Source organism: Sciurus vulgaris (assembly GCF_902686455.1).
Source record: "Sciurus vulgaris genome assembly, chromosome: 3".
NCBI classification, from domain to species: Eukaryota; Metazoa; Chordata; class Mammalia; order Rodentia; family Sciuridae; genus Sciurus; species Sciurus vulgaris.
The window spans coordinates 35,446,475-35,459,273 of record NC_136463.1 but is presented as its reverse complement, the minus strand read 5'-3'; the positions used below and the strand labels follow the sequence as shown (position 1 = coordinate 35,459,273).

The 12,799-nt window shown below is 35.4% G+C and overlaps 1 protein-coding gene across 2 annotated transcripts in view; it reads right to left on the bottom strand.

The window, feature by feature from the left end:
- The window catches only part of CLTC (clathrin heavy chain), a 64,640-nt gene that overhangs the window by 36,857 nt on the left and 14,984 nt on the right, over window positions 1-12,799 (bottom strand). For both annotated transcript variants that reach the window (XM_079131342.1, XM_079131343.1), the window contains exons 2-4: window positions 5,852-6,059; window positions 2,527-2,795; window positions 1,577-1,738 (exon numbers count right to left, since the gene is read on the bottom strand). In XM_079131342.1, coding sequence (XP_078987468.1) covers window positions 1,577-1,738; window positions 2,527-2,795; window positions 5,852-6,059 — 639 coding nt within the window. The remainder of the gene's footprint in view (window positions 1-1,576; window positions 1,739-2,526; window positions 2,796-5,851; window positions 6,060-12,799) is intronic.

Below are 12,799 nucleotides of genomic sequence, written 5' to 3'. Positions count from 1 at the left end.
GGACAGCCTCAGCAACTTAGCAAGACCCTGCCTCAAAATAAAAATTAAAAAAGACTGGGATGTAGCTCAGTGGTAAAGTACCCCTGGGTTCCAATCTGCAGTACCCTCCCCTCAAGAAATCTTGGCAGACTCCTAGAGAGATAAAACAGGTAGGTATTAAATAGGCTCAAGAAATTATAAACAGGTTTTCAGACACTCTCAAAATGATATTGAAGCTTTTTTTTTTAGTATAAGTTTTCAAAAAATGCCCTAGACTTCTATCCTAAGGATAATATCTAGTTTCTAAACTTATTTGTCTTTTGGTTTAAATTCCATCAATTCTTATCTGAACATCAGTGCTTTCTATCCTTATCATATTGAGGGGTTGGCAGGATTACTCCAAAGTTCAGGAATTTTAGGCAAAAATGTAACTCTCTCATTGCATGTTTCCTCCCCAACAGAGAGGCTGTAGATGATCATATTTTAAACAATCTCCATCTTAATTCTTAAAAACTACTTATTAGGGAAAAAGACAAATGTTCTAACAAAGTTTAAGTTAGTATTATGTATGGTTTTCCAAGAATCTACACACTCTCTTGATTTGCTACAGAAATGACAGCAAGTAGTGCCAACCATCCTTTGCAGAAGTACCCAAAACTTGTGTTCCATACTTCTCAGAGGTAAAGGGCAGGCATGTAACTTTGTTTACACTGAACTTCAGAGAGGGAATTCAGGACATGAAGTTATTAAGACTTCAGAACTCCTACTCTGACAGTGGAAATGGCAAGCAAACTGAGTCTCCAGGAATCCAGCAGTGCAGGCATAGTAAAGCAGAAGTGTTAAAGTTCTGTGGCATGATTTTTGGCTGGAACCCTGGCTGCTGCCCATTCTCCCTTATTTTTCCTCATTTTTCAAGCTTGGTTGTACAGGCATCCTAGCTACTATCAAGTATCAAACATCCTTTTACTAAATTTTCAATGCCCTTATCAATCAGACCTTGTTTCTGCTGTCTATAACTTAAGAATCCAAACAAAGTACTTCCATTTGTCCAGATGATTCTAATGTATGGCTCAGGTTGAGAACCTCTAACTTAAGGCAATATTACTCAAAATATGGTCCACATTCTATTTACATCGAGTCACTTAGGGTATTTTAAAAAGGTGATTATGGGTACCACTTAAGGTATCAGACTCTGATTTCAACAAACATGAGTATTTTAGCAACCCTAATGATTCTATGAAGAGTAAAGTCAGTGAAAACTAATTAATGCAAGGCCTTTCATAAAGGAAACCAAAATAAAAGCTAAAACAGTTAATAGAAAAAAATTTTAAAGAATATCACCACTGCCATGTCTGTAATCTGATGAGATCGGGAGGCTGAGGCAAGAGGATCACAAGTTCAAAGCCAGCCTCAGCAATTTAGCAGGGCACAAAGCAACTTAGAGAGACCTTGTTTCTAAACAATATTAAAAAGAAAAAAAAGAAAGGTGGGGGGGCGGGGTTTGCAGGGAACGGCTAGGGATGTGGCTCAGTGGTTAAGCACCCCTGGGTTCAATCCCTGGTACCAAAAAAAAAAAAAAAAAAAAGACAAATCTTACCTTCCCTCCAGCTTGACCCCGTACTGCAAAACAAAACAAAGTCGACTCTTCTGCATTTCCTTCCATCTTAAACTGTGCAAAGCTAGCTGCATGTCCTTCAATGGGCTGAGACACTTTCCTATCTACAGAATACAGCTGCATAGCTCCCACAACACGATTTTGCTATAAAAGATCAAAGAAAATAATGTATGGGGACTCAATGAACCAGTTAATTCCCAATTCATCAACAAGTGAAATAATTAAAAACTTAAATCATCTTCAGTGGAATTTATAATTCACTGTTAGTCTTTCAGTGTAGATTTAACACATCTTAACTTGAAATTCATCTCAGAGCCAGGTGGTGGTGGCATGTGTGCCTTAATCCCAGAAGGCTGAGGCAGGAGGATCATAAGTTCAAGGCCAGCCTCAGTAATGTGGCAAGGCCCTAAGCAACTTAGCAAAACCCTGTCTCAAAGTGAAAAATAAAAGGGGTTAGGACTGTACCTCAGAAGTTAAGTGCCCCTGGGTTCAATGCCCAGTACCAAACACAACAAAAAGCTCCAGCTCTGAACATTATCTTATTAGAGCTTAACATGAATGTTTAAAATACGCCTTATATTTCATGATTTATGCTTAATGAAAAAGATACAGAAATATTAACTCTGCAGACTATATATATTCTCACTCCATAATAAATTCCAAGTCATTCTAACTGAAATCAATTTCTACTTAATCTTCAAGTAAAGCTAAAAACAATAAGAGCACTGAAATTTTCTCAGCATGAAGGAGTTAAGTCAGTAATTTATTTGCAATTAAAAAAAGAAAAAAAATAAACGGAGTGAGGGCAAGAGAAAAGTCATCAGTCAAATTCAACAGAACAGAGTAGAAAAGACCTACATCAAAATAAACTGCATTTTGGGCAAAATAGTTCTCTAGGATCTTTTGTTTATCAAAAATTAGAAAAATGTTACCTGGGCAGATATGCCAGTTAGAAGTAACCACTTTTGCTTTGCATCTGTGCGATAATTGATAATCTGGCATCCTGCAAGGCTAGAATGGCGATCAAACATTTTCACTGGTTGAGATTCTCCTTCCATACTCCAATGATAAACTGCATTATCCGTAACAAGAGCAACCGTATTCAAAGAGATCCATTTCCAAAAAGTGACATCATCAGTCATGGTATGGGCCTTCATTTTACTTTTCATTTCAATGTTAAATATCTGAAGAGTTTTCCCAGCTAAACACAGAATAAAAAATTATGAATCATTATAAAAATAACATTCAAGATAAATCAATATCTAGCAAGACTAGCTCTGGAACTTCCAAAGTGGTTTTATAGTAAGACTAATGACCAACTACAGAAGTCGTATTCATAGAACAATGACCATTAAAGATAACAAGTGAGACTAAGCAAACAATCTATAGCTACATCTTAAGCAAAAACTATATTACCTCTAATAAAACAATTTAAACAAAAAGCATGACTTCCACAGGATTCTAAATCCCAACTAAAAACAAGTCCGAAAAAAACAGCTTTCATAACAATGATAGAAAATAAAAGTTGTAACTTTCATACTTGTAATTAAGTATGTTTTACACAGATACTACAATAGTTGTACGTACAAAAGACAAAGCTAATCTAACAAACACAAGGAGAATAACATCTACTTTTTAAAATGCAGTCATCTCTCATCCAATTTACATCTTGAGGAAACTGATTTTTGAAAAGAGGATCTTCTTCAAATCTGCCTTGTTACCATAAGAGAAGTGCATGCTACATTTAATTGATTTAAGATACAAAGGGAAGGTAAAGGTGCTGGACGAAAGGAGAGGGAAACAAGAAGAGGACAAATTTCAGGTGTTGTTAATATACTGAAGGTAAGAACAAAGTTCAAGCTTCATCCAGTTAAGACAGCAAGCATTTAGTTAAAGGAGGAGGATGAAATTTGCCTTGAGTATTAAAAAGTCCACTGAGTCAGATGCAAGGGCTTATCATTGTAATCTGCAATCGATTACAGTGATTTAGTTGAAAAAGTGATTTAGTTGAAATTAATAGAGGTCAAAGCCCATAGCTATCACTACACTATCCAGATTCATCCTTAGAGACCAAGGAAGACTCCATTCCCAAGCCACAGAGAATCTGGCTCCTAAAGGACAAAAACTGTAACACAAGGAGGGGAAATGGATGGGGGGAAGAGGGACAAAGCATAACAGCTTTGTACCACAACCTTTCTTACATCATATGAAAAAAACGTCTGTAAGACAAAGGATATTATTCCCATCCCACATAGGATGTAAATCACAATCAGACTTGAAAAATTGTGAGAGTTATAGTCCTGTTTATAAAAAGAAACCATGGGATTTAAAACTGGCTTCAGAAAGCAACAGTACTTTGTAATGACTTACTTTCTTTTGCTGCCTTCCCCAACCCCCACAATATTAGAGTTGTTTTTACATGACAGTGGTTGAAATGTATATAAGTGGGATGGTTTGGGGAAGGGGGCAAAGGATGACAGCTCAACTCCATGATGTAGACAAATAGGAAAAAACTATGATACTATATCACAATGCTTTAAAAATCTTTTGAATTTATTCTTTTCATGGAACAGGACAATAACTAATACAATCTAATTTAAGATAACTCACCATCTGCACACATAAGAAAGCATTAAGAAATGTGATAACAGTAACATTAAAAATAGAAAAGAATTTTGAAAAAAATTAAAACAATGGCCTTGTAAAATAGTTTTGAGAGTTGCTAAGCACTTTAAATTCTTTAAGGAGACTAAAGGGAGTTAATACCTTAAAGTGTAATATATATCATTTTTTAATAGAAACAAAATGCTTACTGCCACAAAATATCTGGTACCAGGTGAAAGCTGGACCACCAACCCTTTCCTTGAGATCAACTCTTGCCTTAGATACATGTGGTGACTTACTAGTTTGAATCATCTGAACACCCACTACCCATTTACCTCCAAACAGTATTACAGTTTGAACACAAACAGTATTACAGGTTGAACATCCCTAATTTGAAAATCTGAAATGCTCCAAAAATCTGAAACTTTTTTAAGCACCATGAAGCCCTGAAAGTTTTGGATTTTGGTACATTTCTGATTTTGGATTTACAGGTTAGGAATGCTTAACCAGTAAAGTGTATGAACATATTCCAAAATTCAAAAAACTTAAAAAATGTTGGTCCTGAGTATTTAAGAAATACTTAACCTGGAAAAAAAAAAAGGGGGGGGGGAATACATAACCTTGTATTACTAAATATAAAGTTTAAATCATATTAAGAAAAGTTTGGTTAAAACACTTCTAAGCCAGGCACAATGGCACATGCCTGTAATCCCAGCAACCTCAGAGGTAGAGGCAAAAGGATCCCAAGTTCAAGGTTACTTTCAACAACTAAAAAAGGCCCTAAGCAACTCAAGGAGACCTTGTCTCAAAATAAAAAATAAAAAGGTCTGGGGTTATGGCTCAGTGGTTAAGTACACCTCTGGGTTTAATTCCCTGTACCAAAAAAAGGAAAGAAAGAAATTACTGGATTACTGGTAACTTGAATTCTTCCTTTTACTATCAAAAACAATAAAGGAGAAAAAAAAAGCAATAAAATGCCTTTTCAAGAGTCAATTTGTTTTTGACCTAGCTCCCTTTAAAAATTCTATTATAAAGTGTCATTACAATCTCATTTTAAAGTTCAAAGGAAAAAGATTAATCATAATAGAAGCTCCCAGATAGTCTAGACTACTGAACTCTGTTTAGAATGATAGGGTGTACATTTCCCTGTTTTAACAACTAATGTTAGTCTGAATAAATACAAACAGCCTGGGTTTCAAAGTTTTAATATTTACCTATATACGCACACTTAATCAGCATAAATTCAAACCATTTTTAGAACTGGATTATCTAAATGAAACAAAAGCTTTAAACATAAAAATGAAAGGACAAGTTGATCATCACAATAAATTTTGAAATGCTTAGCTTCTAATATAGTAAAGGATATTTTATTTAGAACATATCACTAATGTATTTCCTCTAGAGATATTTTTAGCAGTTTTATATACCAGATATAAAATTTAAGTGTATTAAGACTTAAAATTATTCCAAGTAAATCTATTAAAAAACATTCCACAGAAACATTCCAAGTAAAAACCATGAAAGTGAAGTTCAGTATTAGCTTTAACTTTGTAGAACTTTTTAAATTCAATACACCTACAAGACCCTAATTATTGTAGTGCATAAAATATACAAAGAAAGAGTTTTAAGAAAAAAATTCACAATCCTTTATACCTTTCAATGCAATTACTTTGCTAGCTGGATTCATGATGGCACTGTCTGCTGAAATCGGTCTTCGAATTGGATTACTTGGGTCATTCATATCAATGATTACCACCTGAGCCTGCTCTCCTACTTTCTCTCTAATGCAGATGAATTTGTCTGACTCCATAGTCAGGGTACTGAAGCCAATATTTGCTGGGTTGATACCAAGGTTCTGGAGCTAGAAAAAAATTAATAAACCATGTCACCAAATGGGTTAGAAAAATGACATTCATATACTGTTATCGTTATAAACCTTCAATTAACCATTAATGCAAGGTCAACAGTGACAACTTCATTAAAGTAAGGCAATTAGTAGACAAATAATGGACCTTCACATATTCCCATAAACATGGCATTCAACTGTTTCATTTTAACTTCATGGTTATACACAAAGGTAGAACAAATAGAGATGATTTTAAAGGAAAATTTGTGGTCGAGAATTTGAAGTTTTTGTGTTTCTGGGTTTAAGATTGTTGAAATACAGGACCTATTCTCTTTTTCCCAGTACTAGGGATTGAACCCAGGGGTGCTTAACCACTGAGTCACATCCCCAGCCTTTTTATTTTGAGATATGGTCTCACTCAGTTGCTTAGGGCCTCTCTAAATTGGTAAGGCTGGCTTTGAACTTGCATTCCTCCTACCTCAGTCTCCCAAGCCACTGGGATTACAGGCATGCTACCGTGCCCAGGAGAACCTATCTTCTCTTAATTTCCTTAACATTTAATTCAGTTACTTATTCACCTGCATTAGGCTTCAGGTATCTGTAAATAAAGTTACAGAATAGTGAAAGATTTAGAATGTTAACAGAGTTCTTGATCTAAAGGAACTTGGGACTACCAAATTACAATACTGTGCAAAAAGTGCCAAAACAAAGATAATGAGAGGCTCTTTCAAAGGCGGCTCCGTAGCTTAAGGTAATGTCTTCGAGGAAAACAGAGAATTAAAGAAAATTCTCAAAAAAAGAAGCATGTGCTAAGGCACAGAGATGCTAGTGTCTAAAGGGAGTTACAAATACTTTTGTCACAACAAGAGTGTAAATTATGAAAGGACTGAGGTAAATAATGGTTATGGAGACAAGAGCTAGACTGACAAACTAAAAGTACGTCAGTAAAAACTCTGAATTTATTCTACGGGCAGAACTACTTAATGGTTTCAACAAGGAAAATAAGGGAATTAGATTTACTTTGTATACTCAAAAGGAACTAAACATGTAAAGATGGCAGGTCTTTGAAAACCAACTAACTAAGAACTTAAGTTCACTTATTATTGGAAGGTATCTCTACCAGAGTGGGTCACTAAAACTTTGGGAAACTACATGTGGTATGGCAGATTAAACCCCACTGAAAGAGGGTATCTGAAGGCTTTATTAATTAGCCATGGCCAGACTAGTAGTGTTCTCCCCTTCCTCCGTGGGTAATAAATTTGCATGGTACAAAAACGAAAAAGGAAAAAAGAAAAAGCACACATACCAAAAAAAAAAAAAAAAAAAAAAAAAATCAAATCTTTCTCCCATCTTTGTCCCTCAGCAATCGTTTCCCTCCCTAGAGATCACCTCTGGACTGCCTGAGCCAAAGTTAACTGCACTTTGTCTAATTCTTTTGTCAAACTCTTCTGCTTTTACTGCTTAAAAATGACCACGCCAGGATCAATCTGAGTAAGATACAGCTTAAGCCTGAGACAGACTTATTTTCATTTAGCTTTTAGACCTCAATGACTATAGGCCTAAGCAGCTATAAAATGTAGTTACAGTAACTCAATCACTAAATACTAGGGGCAAGATGTCAAACAACTGTCTAACCATTAATACAAAGATGGTAATAAAGTAGAATATTAACCAGTTTTACAAGTTTAAGTATATGCTACCATGCAAGCCAACTAACTATATAAGCTGAAATGGATCATTTATAATGGATTTGGTTATAATAAAACATTACGGATTAATTTCCACTTCCTCCTGACTTAAAACTTTTATGTTTACTCTTAGTACCAGGACTAATGGAGGAAGATAAATGTTAAGTGGTTCCCGAAACATATAAAGGGATAGCCAGTGGGCTTTAAGGAGGCCTTTTACAAACCAAGCTGTCCATCTAGTTTCAGGGTAGGTATACAACATGTACTTTTCAGAGTACAGGGTTCTTAGACTCTTGAAGGTTTAATGGAAATAGTTACATTTCCAATAACTGGAGAAAACATTCTAGTGGCTCAGAGTTCATACAGCAATATACCTAAAAGCAGTAAGTTATCTTTCAAACTACTCTAAGTAAGAACTATGTTTTTAAGTCTCTACCAAACTTACACCTCCCTACAATCTTGAGTTTCAGCTGTCACTACTTAAGTCCTATAGTGTTCAAAAAGTCAGAGTAAAAGCAGTTAGTCAAAAATCAAAACTTAAATCAAAGTACAAATGTAAACCACAGACACTACTAATTGTTCTCAGAAATGATTTTTATAACAGGTTCCTCCCACACACTTCAGAGGCAGGTTCAAGGCAAGTCTAAGAAAACACTACTAGAAAAGCCAGTAAAGAGAAAAAAAGTTGAGCAAACTGTTTCCAATTCCCTGCTACATTTCCAGTTTTTTTTTTTTTTAAAAGCAGCAGGGGCCAGGGCTGTAGCTCAATGGTACAGCATTTGTGAGGCACTGGGTTCAATCCTCAGCATCACATAGAAATAAATGAATAAAATAAAGGCACTGTGTCCATCTACAACTAAAAAAGAAAAGAAAAACGTGGCAACAGTTAGCACTGACCTTTAGCCCCAGGGTGTTGTTCTTTGCAGAAAAAGCAGATTTGATTTTATAGAGAAAGGACTGCCTGCAATTCTTGCAATCTACATATTCCTTTCTCATTAAACACAATTCTACCAAGGGATTTATAGGTATAATTTTTTATCTTCTCCATTAAGCATGTAATAGTACTATTCAAAGCACCCCCATATGAAATAGACATATATCTTTTATTTTTTAAAAACTCAAAACTAAACATGAAGCAAGTGGCAAACTCTTAACAATACTAAATGTTTAAACATATTAAAAAGTAAACTTAAGTGATGGCCATCTACCCATCTACACAGCTAAATGGGAAACTGCTCCTTCTTAAAAAGACTTCCCTAGTTGTTAAGAAAGGAAATGACATGAACTTCAAGTAAACTATTCCTATCAGTTAAAAGGATTTGCTTACACCTCTGTAAATAAGGGTGGTAAGACCTTTTTCCCTTACTGGTATTATTTTGAGAGAGAACGCACAGAGCACTCACCAATTCTCCCCATATTTTGCTGTGATATATTGAAAACAGAAACATGCCAACACAAGAACACTAGGGCAAGCCACCATCATTAATCACAATTCTGGCAAAGGTGCACCCTCAGAGTTGGATCATATAAAAGGTTTATACTAAGTAACTATGTCTAGTAATATTTGTATAGATTAAAACTTTTTTAAAAAAATGCAACATAATACTTTTAAGCAAGTTTGGTTTTTAAAACAGCACCTACTAACCATGAAGAACTTATAGTCTATTATAAAGTTGTCACAGAACATGAACTATACCACAGAAACTAAATTATAGAATGTGGAACCACTGAAAAATTTCAAGGACAATTTGTATGTCACAAACTTGCAGCTATTTTCCAGAAAACATACAATACCCAAATTACAGTCACATTTTTTTATCCTCTCAATTGGCAAAAATGTCACTACTAAGGAAGCTGGAGATATTCTATTGAGATATGCTTAGAAATTTTTACAATAAAGTTTTTTAAACTTGAACTTTCATTTTGCTGTTCTGAGAATATGTAATCAACAAACCTGGATCCAAGAAAAGAGATTGCTTTTTCAAAATTACCACATGCATATGGTAAGGTATTCAAATTATATGAGTTTAGTACTATGAAAAGCCATCCAACCCCATCTTTCCAGTAATACCCCTCTCCCTCAAGCAATGAGAGATACTTTAACATATTAGAGGTATCCTCTAAGAAGTGTATAAAAAGTATGTATTTCTATCCTCCCCTTTAAAAAAACATTAATGGTGCAATGTACAAAAGGATAATGCTTGTCAATTGCTTCTTTTTATGGAGAAGCACATAAACCTTCTAACATAATTTGGCTTCCATACTGGATTTTGGTCTGCAAGTAGCATTACTTTAGGACTTGACAGCATAAACCCAGCTTCCAGAAGGTAAGTAAACAGATTTATTGTTAATCAGCTAAGCCAAAACTCTGGAGTTACATATCATATAAGAATGTTTCCTTTTCCCTCTCTTCTCCTGCCCTCCTCAATTTGGTTTAACATGCAGGGAAACAAAGGGGTTGCAAAGCAATATATTACATTTCTTGGTTGTAAGAAATAGTATTTCGAATTGCCCATAACACAGAACTTCTTCATTCAAATAGACAATTACGGCAACAATTTATAACTTTATGAAGTGTGACATCTAGAATTACCTGTTTTTGTGGATTCCTCGTAAGAAACAAAATGTCTAGTTACGGTCCCAGTTTTGTCACTAAAATGACCATAGACAAATCAATATGTCTATGCATCTGATCCCTCATTAGGATGACATTACTTGTTCTCAGAGTTGTGAGGATTTAATGTGAAACACTAAGAACAGTGCCTGACATACTTTAAGGACTTCAACAGATACTGAATATTAGGACCTATACATATCAGTACTTTAGGCTCAAGGTTAGCCTTCTTTTTTTTTTTTTTTTTTTTTGCATTTCCATGTCATTATCTGCTTAATTCAGCTGTCCATAAGGTTGGTTAAAATTCTGGGTGGGAATTGCTTTTAACTACTGATAACATAGATTAGTGGTCTCTAGGAGTTTAACTTCTCAAGACACTGAAATGCTGTTTTTGGAGAGTTGGGGGAAATATTACACTTTAAGACTTCCAATTCTATTCTTTAATTGTGAGACCAGAATCTTCAAGTCCATGCAACATTTTCATGCTAAGTAACCTGATCTTAATTCTTATTTTTAGAAAGGCACTGTAGAACAGTATTGCTAAAGCTTTCTAACAAACTTGGCAAACAGGTATCCTACATCTATGCTGGAAGAGGTAGCGAATGTGAACAGATAGGATAAGGTCAATACCATCAAAATTTCCTTTACACTGAAGAGCTCAAGACCAAGAAACAGAAGGTAAAATGGAAGGCAAGCGCTCTCTCTCGTCACTATGCAAAGAAGCTGAAGCCTTCTGGTTCAAAACCCCACACGGGCTAGGCAGAGTGATGCACACCTGTAAACCCAGCAACCCCAGAGGCTGAGGCAGGAGGACCAAAGGTTCAAGGTCAGCCTGGGGAACTTAGTGAGGCTCTATCTCAAAATGAAAAATAAAAAGCCTGAGGTGTTAGAACACCTTGGGTTTATTCCTCAGTACTCACAGCGGAGGTGGGTGACCCACACTATACCATTCCAAAAACCAAACTTTCCTAATATTTCCCAATTTGCCCATGCCTCACAATTCCAAGTGGCCGCAGTCAACTAAACTTTAGGCTCCTGAAAATAACTTTCTTAAAGAATGAAATCCCCCACTCTACTGTCATGTACATCTAAAAAGAACAAATTAAAAAAAATAAAGAAATCCTCTTCCATCACTGATCTGTAACATGTCTTTCTAAAATTATAGTCTAGAATCTTCTTACACAGAAAGATAACATTCCTTTTATTGAATCTATACCTAATTTTCAGGACAATTTTTAAAAATATTTTTATTTTTACAGACTGCTTTTTGATTCATTGTACACAAATGGGGTACAACTTTTTGTTTCTATGGTTGTACACAATGTAGATTCACACCATTAGTGTAATCATACATGTACATAAGGTAACGATGTCTGTCTCATTCCACCATCTTTCATACCCCTGGCCCTTCCCGCTGTCATTTCCCTCTACATAATCCAAAATCCATCCATTCTTCTCCTACTCCCCACCTCCCACCCCCATTATGTATCATCATCCACTTATCAGGGAAAACATTCGGCCTTTGGTTTTTTGGGGACTGGCATATTTCACTTAGCATGATATTCTCCAACTCCATCCATTTACCTGCAAATGCCATAATTTTATTCTTCTTTTTGGCTATATAATATTCCATTGTGTGTGTATATATATATATATACACACACAATGGAATATTATATATATATACCACAGTTTCTTTAGCCATTCATCTGTTGAAGGGCATCTAAGTTGGTTCCACAATCTAGCTATTGTGAATTGAGCTGCTATATACACTGATTGGCTGTGTTACTGGAGTTTGCTGATTTTAAGTCATTTGGGATAACTGGATCAAAAGGTGGGTCCATTCCAAGTTTTCTGAGGAATCTCCATACTGCTTTCCGGAGTGGCTGCACCAATTTGCAACTCCACCAACAATGTACAAGTGTATCTTTTCCCTACATCCATGCCGACACCTATTATTGCTTGTGTTCCTTAATAATCGCTATTCTAGACAATTATAAATTAAAAGAGACAAAATCCATGAATCTACACTAACAGAAAGAAAAGAGTGGGGAGAAGGAAAAGTTGTTCAGAAGAAAGTCAACTTAAAAGTAGTGAAAGACTGATGGAATTTTTAAGAAGTCATTATCTGGCAATGTTTCAGGAAAGACTCATCAGTGGAACAAAACCAATGGATGAAATCTGGAGTAACAGATACTTACACAAAGTATCTCCCCCATCCCCCAAGATACTTATTACAAAGGGAAAAGAAAGTTTGTAGAAACTTTGTCAATGAATTATCACTAGCAATGACTCAAATTGAGAGCCTGTGCTTCTCAACCCAATGCATTAAAAACAATAGAATAGGGCTGGGGGTATACTCAGTTGGTAGAGTGCTTGCCTTACAAGCACAAGACCCTGGGTTCAATCCCCAGCACTGAAAAAAAAAAAAAAAAAAAAAAAAAAAAAAAAAA